The following is a 10,653-nucleotide window of genomic DNA, read 5'->3' on the forward strand; positions in this document are numbered from 1 at the left end:
TAAGAGTCTGTCTGTCTGATCAATCAATTTAGGCTATGTGGGTGCTAAAAAAAGATGGAAAACATGGAGATGATGATGCGCTCATTCCTCGAAATCGAAGGTCGCGGTCGATGGTAACAAGGGCTCCGACAAGGTATAAATGCTGACCGATGTTCCACTTCTCTGGCAGACTTACGTTTACCAAGAGGTACAGTACATCCTTGGAAAGACCTGTTGTTAGTGAGCAAGTTCTTAGAGCACACAAGTTATTTTCGTTTTCAATCTTCAATTTTAGAAACAACAGTGCGATATGGCAGGGCTATGGACATTTTGCTTGATTGCTCTCTCCATGACGGAAATGATAATTCCTCTGACAGCAAAACCATGCTTCATAACCAATTGTCCACCGGGGGGAAAGCGGTCGAGTCAACTTGTTGAACCATCAAATTATTTAGAGGTTGCAGAAAAGCAGCTGTCAATGTCACATCAGGTATTCCAAACTTCGTCAAAAGTTTTAAATCTTGTTGAATAATCCGACAATTCATTTGGTAAATTATTTCAAGTGCGCTCCTTGTGGTCCTGCAGGAAAAGGAACTTGCCTTGGGGCCAATCTTTGCTGTGGATCACATTTTGGTTGTTTCTTTAAAACTGAAGAGACTAACGTTTGCTTGTTAACAAATTTAAAGTCGACTCAGTCGTGCAATCAACATTTCTGGAAAACTGATCTCAAATCGGCTTCGTGTAGCTTAAACGGCGACAAGATTGACGGAATTTGCGTGGCTGACTTACTGTGCTGTTCACTTGGTAACCTACCTCAAGATAATCTTTAGGGTTTCAAAATAATCAAATCGATTCTTGTTACAGATCAATGCAAACCAAATTTAGCTTGTCGAGTGTCACCTAACCAAAGTCGTAATCAAGGAAAAGATCGGATGATGTCTCAGACGTTCTTCTTGGATGATAAATAATCAATAATTAGTAGACTACAATAAAGTTTGATTAAAATAATACGTACACAGTGCATCTAGAATCACACGATGTCTATAATTAATTATCGCTTGTTTGTGATCGGGGGAAATGGAATAAAAACAGCTTCTGCCTGAACCTATTAATTATATTAATGTTAAGACTTGACTGCCACCAATACCGCTACTGTACACATCAAACATAAAAAATGAGTAAAGTAAAATAACGAATGAATGAAGTAAAACATTCAGCACTGCCGATTTACTACTTCTTTTTGCAAGTTGCGATTTGCTTTAAAGACTGGCTTCTTGGGTAGTGGTGACCACTTCATGGATGCACTTGGCCACGTAATCAATGTTACCAGTATTCAATCCACACATGTTGATTCGGCCACCCTTGAGCAAGTAAATGTGATGCTCCGCAATCAGCTTGTCAACTGCAAGAGCTATAGAGTAAAACAAGAAATGTTAGTAGTCTTAAAACAAAAAAGAGAAGAAATTAAAGCTTACGGCCAAGTCCTGTGAAAGAGAACATTCCAATTTGGTCTGTAATATGATTCCACGTTCCAGGTGTCTCCATTTTCTCCAAGCGTTCCCTCAAACCATGGCGCATGGAAATAATGCGATCAGCCATTGTTTTAATGTGGCCTTTCCATTGTTCGGTCAAAGCAGGGTTGTTTAGCACTGTGCCGACGATACGGGCACCATGATTAGGGGGATTGGAATAGTTGGCACGGACTAATAGAGTAATCTGCGAGCGAACGGGTTCGATAACTGCACGATCCTTGGCAACGAAAGTCAAATTGCCAACTCGCTCATCTATAATGTTTGAATATTAAGTTAGATCATTTCAACCTAAGTCAAGTGAAATAATTTTTGTTTACTGTAGAGTCCGAAGTTTTTAGCGAATGACTGAGCGCAGACCATTTCAAATCCACGAGAATCGAAATATCGGACAGCCCAGGCATCGCGGTCCAAGTCTCCGGAAGCGAAACCTTGGTACGCTGAGTCGAAGAAAGGGAACAATCCACGCTCCTTTTCATTGCAAAAGAATAAAATTTAGAGCATAAAAAAAAATGCGTTTCATTTTGAAATATCTCACCTCAATTAAATCAGCAATTTGCTTCCATTGATCCTGGGTAGGATCAACTCCAGTGGGATTGTGTGCACACGCATGAAGTAAAATGACGGAATTGGCAGGAGCATTACGCAAATCTTCCATCAAACCATCGAAATCTAAAGCTTTCTTTGCTGCATCCCAATAACGGTAGGATTTGTAGGTTGAGAATCCAGCACTTAAAAACACCAAACTGTGATTGCCTATAACATAAATCAATTTTAATGTTGATTCAATTACATTTAAGCTATATAGAGTACCCCAGGTGGGATTGGATGAGTATACAACAGTATGCTTTCCAATATGGGCAAGAAATTCAGCTCCTACACGTAAAGCTCCAGTTCCACTTAAGCACTGGATGCCTGTAGCCCTCCCTTCTTTCAGAGAAGGAGAGTCAGAACCAAGCAACATGCGAGTTGCTGCACTGGCCAAAGGTTCAAATCCCAAAACAGGAAGGTATTCCTTGTTGAGGGTTTCATCAGCTGCTAGTTGCTGCTCCATTTGACGGACAACTGGAAGAACCCATGGTTTCCCCTCATCTGTCCTGTATGCTGAAACATTTATCATAGAACATTTAGGTAGACAAATAATTTATTGGGAAAATTTATTTAAAATGTATACCTCCAACACCAAGATTTACTTTTTGAGGAAAAGTGTCATCCACATATGCTTTATTTAAAGCGAATACTTCAATTGGAGGAGCACTTTCCACATTGGCGAATTTCGAAGTAGCCATACTGGTGATTTTCTGCCAAGAAAAAATGTTTCCAAAAGATAAGAGCTTTTATTACGCTTTTGAAATCGTAAATGTTTCGGCACCAATCTCAATTTATATTTATATACAAATAGTGGCAGTAACAGTATGGGCTAATAATATTTATGCAAAAACTAAGAAATCGGATAACATTTAAAATGGCGTTGCATATATAATTTAATTCCTAAATTAAACAAGATAGGTTGATAACCTTTCTTACCGCAACAGAGAGACCAAGGGTACTGCGGACTCAATGGTGAGATGTGATGCCAGCTGTCTGCTATTTGTCTCCAAAAACCACCTAGCGGTAGTATCGAAGGACATTCTTCCTAGCCGCTAGGAGGCTAGGGCTAGGAGCAAACTTTGCGATAAACTCTGATTTTTGTGAAAATAAGAAAATGGTCCATGTAAAAATTCAAGTAGGCCTAGCTGAAGGAAGGTGGTTTAGATAATGAGTAGGATATGGCATTTTTGTCATTTGTCCATATCCGTTTGCGCTCACACTAATACAGCCTTTTTGAACGTTACGTCACAGAAAAAGACCACGGTAAAGACTACGTATCTGTGGTTACGTATTAACCTACGCATTTCGGCACAAGCAACCGTAATTTGGAAGGTAACTGGCGTTCCGTTGCAAAAAAACAACAACTGAACATTGGTTTGGTTAATAAACCACGAAGGAGGAAAGGTTAAACCCTCTGGTTAAACCCAAAACGTTATGACGTAAAAACGCTCCGTGCCTATACGTCCATTACCGATCAAAATCGCATAATAGTTAATACTATGAAAGCACAGTTAATTTAAACCTTTAACAGAAATAAACAGATACATTTAAAGTTGTTCTCATCAACTGCATTTATTTAGCCACAGCGCGAGAAGCTTGAAATGTTTTGTTGTGTTGTTGCTTTTATCCAAGGATTTGAACATTTCCCATGAAATGAGTATTGTGAGACTACCCTTGAGCTGTACCACACGTTCTCAAAAACCATTTCAATAGTATCAATTATCGAGTACGTTTATATGGGCGATGCAGGGCTAGAGGGCATAGACTATTCCATTTCCGAGAAAATTTTAACCCAATTTTCCAAACCGCAACAACGAAATGGCACAGCTGCACAGTGGTCGCGGGAATTGCATTTAATTGTACTGTGTATCCTAATCTATATTTATCCTGCAATAAGTTCAGGTTTCACTCATTCAAATTAATAATAATAAGATTGCTGGATTAAATACTTGAGTTAAATCCACAAGAGTGACATTTTAGGATAAGGATTCTTTTACAAGAAGGTTACAACTTTTAGAACTAAGTACCTTAAATGTTTCTTATTCTAACTTTCTGCAATTAGTTATTTCCAAATACAGTGTACTTTCTATACTTTGGAAATTTCTATTGTTAGATAGTTTGTTTCTGTTTCAGATTTTTACTATAGCTTTATTCCTAGTGGGCAAACCATAATATACAAAATACAACTTTTAAAGGAACACTACTTAATAATGAGCTTCTTGACTTCCTCAGGTAATGAATCAAGAAATGTCACAGCTTTGACAACTCCATTATTCCACCTGACTGCAAGTGGAATATGGTCAGGTTTTGACCAGATTCGCATCTAGATATAACAACAATAACAAAAATAATTATTTTGTGAGAATTTCTATGAATAACCAATAATACCTTTTCATAAACTTCTTTCAGTTTATCTTCCTGATCTTTGGAGATGACAACTTCTTTCCCAGGTAGTAATTCTTCAAATTTTTTATAAAACAAGAAGGTTTCCTCTGTTGACCCCCATAATCCCTCTTGAGTGGTGACGTACACTGCTGTAGCCGGGACACCTACACGAACAGAAAACCTGTGAAAACATGTTCAATTAAATATATTTCAAAAAAAAATCTGTGAATTCAATATTTTTTTATGTTGAATATAATTACTTGAAGAGTTTCCACAAACCGCTGGCCATATTGTCTGTTCAGTCTGTTGATATCTTTACAATGTTGCCAATTGGCAACTGGATAGACATGAAAGCTAAAAAAAAAAGGGATACGCCTACTCGCCTACTAAAAAAACGTGAAATTTTTCATTTTTTAAAAAGCTCGCGTTATTTAAAAACAGAAATACGTAGTTACTGTTTTTCCTGGTTGTGTGGAAACATCTCTTACGTTTTTTACAAGGTGTCAAACGGGTGTCCCTAAACTATGGACTTGGACAGTCCATTTTGGACTACTAAACTATGGACTTCGATCGAAAACTATGGACTTCACCAGATGGCGCTGCCTGTCCGAAACTATGGACTTAGGGACCTAAAATATGGACTTTAACCTGCAGAAACTATGGACTCCATCAGATGGCGTTATATCCGAAACACTGGACTTGGCGTCTAAAGTATGGACTTTAAATGTATAAACTTGGCTTAGATCCGAATATTTTCGCTTAAGTTTTAAACGGTTCAATGAATATATCTTTTAATTAAATTTAAGCAAACCACAAATTCATTCTGAATGGTGTATTGCGAGTATTGATACACGATTTACAAGGTACATTTTGAACATTTCAAAAAAGGTTTTATTATTCTTGAATTGACATTTGAGAAAAGAAATAAAACAAAGTCATTTAACGTTTAAATGCAAGATGAGCAATACCAGAGCACTTTTTTGCACTTGATGGCAGATTCGGGTATGTTCTCGCATTCCGGATGGAAATTTTATTTGCAAATGTTGCACTGTACCATAACGTGAAATTTTTTAGGAAGGAGTTTATGAAATCCAAAGTCGGGCATCCGACACACACAGAAGAGGGGAATGGAAATTTGTTTCTTTGGTCTCCAATTTGAACGCGTTCGGAGTCCTTTGGTTGGAAAAGGAATGATTGCGCCGTCGGAAATGCATTTCATTAGATGGGAGCGCATTTGTGACCCATCAAACCTCAATTCAGATGGATTAAATGAAAATGCCAAGGCTGTCGCAAATGCGATGGCATATAGTCCGCAACTTCCGCTTTCTTTTTGGCTTTCGCATTACCCATTATACCCATTATTTTTATCCCTTTATTTTTTTAAGATATGGTAGTGGTTTTGTTAATAATGGAGCTATTGATCTTTTAGGTACACAGTATGAACACATTTCTCAAAAGAGGGAATTAATTTTAAATGTGCTGCAGAACCGCTTATGTCTCTAAAGACTGCTCTTGCCCTATACGTTGTTTTATATAAAAGCAAAAGTCAATTTTAAAAAAATGAGATCTTAAGTATGAATCGAAGATATAAAAAGCATAGCTCATCATCTGATAGAAAGCTTAAACCTATTAATTAAGCACAAAAGATATGTAGCTCATGCTTCTCTTGCAGTTGGTGCTTTACTTGGACAACCCGAATTTTCAATTTTATCTTTAGAACCGGGTAAACTTAGTGAAAGTAATGTGGATATAGCCATATAGGAGGAAGGAATATTAGTTAAATTCGCAAATAGAAGCTTAAAAATGTATAAGAGATTTTGCCTTTAATTAACTCGGAAAAACATCTTGTATTTAAACCGTTTTATAGATCGGATAAAGCAAGACAGCGAATTAATAAAAAATAATACTTTAGAAGAAATTAACAAAATAATAGAATATTTTACAAAAATATATCCTACCGCCGACGGAATTCTACCAAGCAGTGTTTTGGCATTTGATACCAAACAAATTTTGGCTTTAAAAAAGTAAGTGTCCCGCCAGCTCTAGAAAGCTCGTGGCTTCTTGCAGTTTATTGAACGGACGTTAAATATATAAAACAAAAAAATGATAGAACGATTCGTAGTTTATGTTTTATGTTGAATTTGGATAAAGTCCATACTTTTCAGGAAAAGTCCATAGTTTAGTATGGTCATTGGTGGAGCGTTCAGGTTCTAAAATATGGACTTTGACAGGCAGCGCCATCTGGTGAAGTCCATAGTTTTCGATCGAAGTCCATAGTTTAGTAGTCCAAAATGGACTGTCCAAGTCCATAGTTTAGGGACACCCGTGTCAAACGGCTCAAACCTCAAACGATCTAAAAAACGGGTTTTCTTCCAATTTTTAGTTCCCTTCTAAAATCCAACACTCGTCTGCACCGCAAACTGTGACACATATTTCTAGTTCCTTTTCCTATTCCGGCTTCGGCCAGAAATTTTATTAGCTGTTAATACTCGAACTTGGATTGTCTTGGGGCTATTACGCTCTACTTGTGCATTAGGAGAGGTTGGGCGCACAGTTTTTAATCGGTCACACACACACACACACGAAGAATATCTCCAAAAAAGTACGACTTATTATGTACGTTTGTTTTCTGCATTACTGTCTCAGTCTAGTAAGCATCATCTTGTTGGTGATCTCTTAAAAGTTGTTTTATTTCTACTGTTTATGTGGCATATAAAATATTCCTCAAGCACCCATTAAGTTCAAGTGGTTACATTCGATGAATGAAGTTTGTTAGTCCTTTTTACTTTAAAACCCAGCAGCTGCTGTTGACATTTCCTTTGGAAGTAAATGTTTTGTAATCCATTAAAGTATAAAATGAGTAGTAAAGTTATTTGTATTCAAAAATTATTATAACACCGATTCAACTTATGTGATTGATAAATGACTTTCTGGCGAGTGTGAATAATTTATTTAATAACCCTTTCTCGGTTTAAATATTTTCAGGACGAACACCATCATATTGTAAATGACAGCTGCCTTCTTGATCTCATGAGGATTGTTTGAAAGGTGTTTGATGTCTAGTCAAAGAGCTTACAACCTGCACGGATACAGTTACAGTTCTACTGTGTTGCCCTATAATCATCAGCCTTTGACGAGGGAAAGAATGGCTGGTGGAGATATCTGGGTCCAGTGGTTCACATGCTGTGTGACTCAACAACCTCCTCCAGTAAGTGAAATTCTGCTTGGCACATTCTTTTTTTATATTAAAATTTCATTTTAATGTTAATTATTTAAATTTAAAGCGGAGACGAAGACCACCAATTGATCGTTCCATGATCGGTTTGCCACAAAATTTTCAACATACTGCTCATATAGGCTCAAGTGACGTAGCCATGGGTTCAAGGCATTTAGTAGCCTTGCAAAATCACATGCAGAGCAAAGGAGGTTATGACACGGCCGTTCCTATTGAAGACGCAGCTTCTAGGCAGGCACCGACAGTGACTGTGACATGATGATGTCCGTCTTCCTGAAATGCGGTCCTTGATTCCTTCTTCTTCTTCTGTACATTACGAAAGCCTTGTAACACTAATCTAACTCGTTGACCAGAACTCTTTTCCCTCTACAAATTAATGATACTCCATTTAATACTAAGTGCAATTTTATGTACAGCCAATTACGTGACAGTATCGCTTCTCAGTGTTTTATGCTACTAATTCGACATTGTCTTATACAATTCAAAGCTTTGACCACTCCCCATCTTCGTTTCATCTTCTCAGCTTCGCCATATATCATACCTAACGAACGATTTGTTGACCAGAAAAAATTATTATTTCAAAATTGTGAAAACGAATGTATTCCGCCCTTCCGCACATAGGTCCAGCCCCAAATTGGGCAACGATCAAATGAAAGAAACAAATTGAAAAAAAAAAATACACAACAAACCAATTGTAATTATTTCTATATTTAATCGCTGTCCTCTTCGCTGCTGCTGGATACTACTCTCACCTTACTTCCACTGCCACCTGCCTCATCATCATCGTCGTTATCATCTTCATCCGGCAGTGCTTTGGCACGTTCCAGTTTCTTCGCTTTACGGTCTTCTATGTCTGAAGCATCTTCTTCAGAAGAATAGATGGGTGGTCTTTGATGTGATGCATCTAATAACCGAGCAAACACGGAGTTCATTATAACAATTAGCGAGGAACATAAAATAAAAGTACAGAAACGTTTACCTCGAGGTCCTCCCCGTTTGTACTTATTTTTAATCGCTGTCAGAGAGATTCCACCTTCATCTTCAGAGTCTTCGTAGCCTTCGCGATCGGGCTCCAAGTAACCACCACTCATGCCACGGCCGGTAGCTGTTCGTTCACGGACGCGTTTTTGTTTCGACTCGCGTCTCACTGAAGCTCTCAACCGTTCCTCCTCTTTCTGCAAGCAAACCGGTCAACCATTTGACGGCACGGTTAATATTTTTCATCAACAAAATAACAAGTAGTAGTGTAATATTAGTAGTATTACCTTGATCTTCTCTCCGCGGTTGGCCTCAGGATCCGCACCGAAAACCCCAATGATCTTAATAGAAGACGTCTTGGTGGAACGCTCGGCAAGAGACTTGGTCATCTTTCGATGGGTGAATGAATCGGTGGAGTGAGGTCGGAAAGTCAACTTGGTGCGGAAGACAGCCTGGCCCTGTAGACCAGTACCTTGCCGAATGAACAAATGATTGTAATCTCCCTAAATAGACCAGACAAATGAGGATTGTTAATAGGCATCTCGTTGAGAAAGAATTGGATAATTATAATTTACCTGCAGGGGTTGTCGGTAAACATCGAAAATTTCAGAGCCAAGATGGAGGGAAAGTGAGCCGTCTGACCATTTAACCATCCGGGCATTACTTTGCTTGAAGGCGTTTCCCTCTTTATCAAAAGCCGTTCGCCATCTGATTGTGTTTTCAACTTTGAGTTTGAGGCGGGCTCGACCTTCTTCGTCGAGGGTCTCCTCTTCTTCCAGCTCGTCTTCGTAGGTTTCGGGGTCATAAGGTCGCGGCTCAACCGACAAGAAATTGGGCAGCTTGACAAAGTGGAACTCACTGCCTACGTCAGCCCGGATGTATGGCAGCTCATGCTCAATTCTCGTCTCTGGAACGGGCTCTTCTGGTTCCTTTTCCTTTTCGTTATCACGGCCTCCGAATTCATCATCCTGTTCCATTTCATCGGGCGATCGACGATCAGGAATGCTGTCTCTATCAGCTTCACTGGCGGCTTTCTCGGGTAGTTTTTGGGTGGGTTTGTTGCCATCGTCGTCGTCGTCATCCTCAGATGACATGTCGACATTTTCACCGAAAAGGGCTTCGGCAGTAGGGCTCGCCATTTTGCTACTTTTACCCCCGGCATCTGAATCTGAAGCCGAATCAGCATCGCTGTCTATGATGCGCTTGATTTTCCTAGTTGAATTAAAATTGAAGTTGAATTAAAGGTTGGTTGATGTGAAATTTGGGGAAATTAGATTTACTTTTTAGTCTCTTCATGTGATGGGGATGACTGAGCTGTGTCTTTGCCATCCTTTTCTTCATCAGAATGATGGCTGGCTGATCTTGCTGAGCTGGAGCTAGATGAACTCCTGCTCCTACTTCCGCTTTGACTACGACTTCTACTCTTTCTCTCATCCAGCACCAAATCTCCATCACCATTCACTTCACTTCCTGATCTACTTTCAGCACTGGCGCTTCTACTCCTGGCTGTAACAATAGAGGGTAATGTTAAATGTCAAATGAATTTTGAGACAATTGTTTACCTTGATCTGGGCTTTGAGCAGACCTAGAAGAACTGCCTGATCTGGAAGCTGCTGATTGTCGGCTACGTACAGAACCTGCTTCTGACTTGCTCCCTGATCCGCTGCTGTCGGAATCGCTACCTGAGGACTTATCATCTGCAAGAATACACAACGGAGTTAAGAAAATGTCAACTTTGAGTCACAAACCTTTCGTACCTTCAGATCCAGAATTTTCAGATTCTTGGTCTTTATAGGGCGCCATTATGGACAAAACTTTCTTCTTCTTTTTTAATAAAGGAAATCGGAATGAAATCAAGCAAACAACACACACCGAATTTCAAAGCTTCGTCTGTTAGAAAGCCTACGGTGGCGACTCAAGTGAGCGAAAAATAAAAGTTCAAAATGCAACCGCTAG

At 39.0% G+C, this 10,653-nt stretch overlaps 4 protein-coding genes and 1 long non-coding RNA gene across 7 annotated transcripts; 2 read left to right on the forward strand and 3 right to left on the reverse strand.

Moving 5' to 3' along the window:
* Window positions 1–178: 178 nt before the first annotated feature.
* On the forward strand, window positions 179–1,083 carry LOC124200117 (terepressin/terephysin-like). The gene is made up of 3 exons (XM_046596232.1): window positions 179–469; window positions 543–783; window positions 844–1,083. The coding sequence occupies exons 1-3, from the start codon at window positions 290–292 to the stop codon at window positions 945–947; spliced, it is 525 nt and encodes a 174-aa protein (XP_046452188.1). The 5' UTR covers window positions 179–289; the 3' UTR covers window positions 948–1,083.
* LOC124200115 (aspartate aminotransferase, cytoplasmic-like) lies at window positions 1,073–3,146 on the reverse strand. Of its 3 annotated transcripts, none has more exons than XM_046596228.1 (7): window positions 3,036–3,146; window positions 2,683–2,809; window positions 2,322–2,612; window positions 2,047–2,264; window positions 1,829–1,979; window positions 1,455–1,763; window positions 1,073–1,390 (listed from the first exon to the last, which is right to left on the reverse strand). In XM_046596228.1, exons 2-7 carry the CDS (start codon window positions 2,795–2,797, stop codon window positions 1,239–1,241), a joined length of 1,236 nt encoding a protein of 411 aa, XP_046452184.1. In that variant the 5' UTR covers window positions 2,798–2,809; window positions 3,036–3,146; the 3' UTR covers window positions 1,073–1,238. The 3 variants fall into 3 exon arrangements, with proteins under 3 accessions (XP_046452184.1, XP_046452185.1, XP_046452183.1); XM_046596229.1 differs by having other exon boundaries at window positions 3,027–3,065; XM_046596227.1 differs by having other exon boundaries at window positions 2,047–2,612.
* Window positions 3,147–4,226: 1,080 nt separating this feature from the next.
* LOC124200118 lies at window positions 4,227–4,870 on the reverse strand. The gene is made up of 3 exons (XM_046596233.1): window positions 4,745–4,870; window positions 4,488–4,665; window positions 4,227–4,422 (listed from the first exon to the last, which is right to left on the reverse strand). The coding sequence occupies exons 1-3, from the start codon at window positions 4,771–4,773 to the stop codon at window positions 4,300–4,302; spliced, it is 330 nt and encodes a 109-aa protein (XP_046452189.1). The 5' UTR covers window positions 4,774–4,870; the 3' UTR covers window positions 4,227–4,299.
* Window positions 4,871–6,826: 1,956 nt separating this feature from the next.
* LOC124200120 lies at window positions 6,827–7,692 on the forward strand. Its single transcript, XR_006877158.1, has 2 exons — window positions 6,827–7,100; window positions 7,470–7,692. It is a non-coding gene; the product is annotated as an uncharacterized LOC124200120 (long non-coding RNA).
* A 611-nt stretch (window positions 7,693–8,303) lies between these two features.
* On the reverse strand, window positions 8,304–10,606 carry LOC124200113 (RNA polymerase-associated protein LEO1-like). The gene is made up of 7 exons (XM_046596224.1): window positions 10,455–10,606; window positions 10,260–10,394; window positions 9,978–10,203; window positions 9,273–9,909; window positions 8,985–9,200; window positions 8,699–8,894; window positions 8,304–8,623 (listed from the first exon to the last, which is right to left on the reverse strand). Exons 1-7 carry the CDS (start codon window positions 10,498–10,500, stop codon window positions 8,430–8,432), a joined length of 1,650 nt encoding a protein of 549 aa, XP_046452180.1. The 5' UTR covers window positions 10,501–10,606; the 3' UTR covers window positions 8,304–8,429.
* Window positions 10,607–10,653: the final 47 nt, after the last annotated feature.

The sequence above is a fragment of the Daphnia pulex genome, chromosome 8, assembly GCF_021134715.1.
Source record: "Daphnia pulex isolate KAP4 chromosome 8, ASM2113471v1".
In the NCBI taxonomy this organism is placed as follows: domain Eukaryota; kingdom Metazoa; phylum Arthropoda; class Branchiopoda; order Diplostraca; family Daphniidae; genus Daphnia; species Daphnia pulex.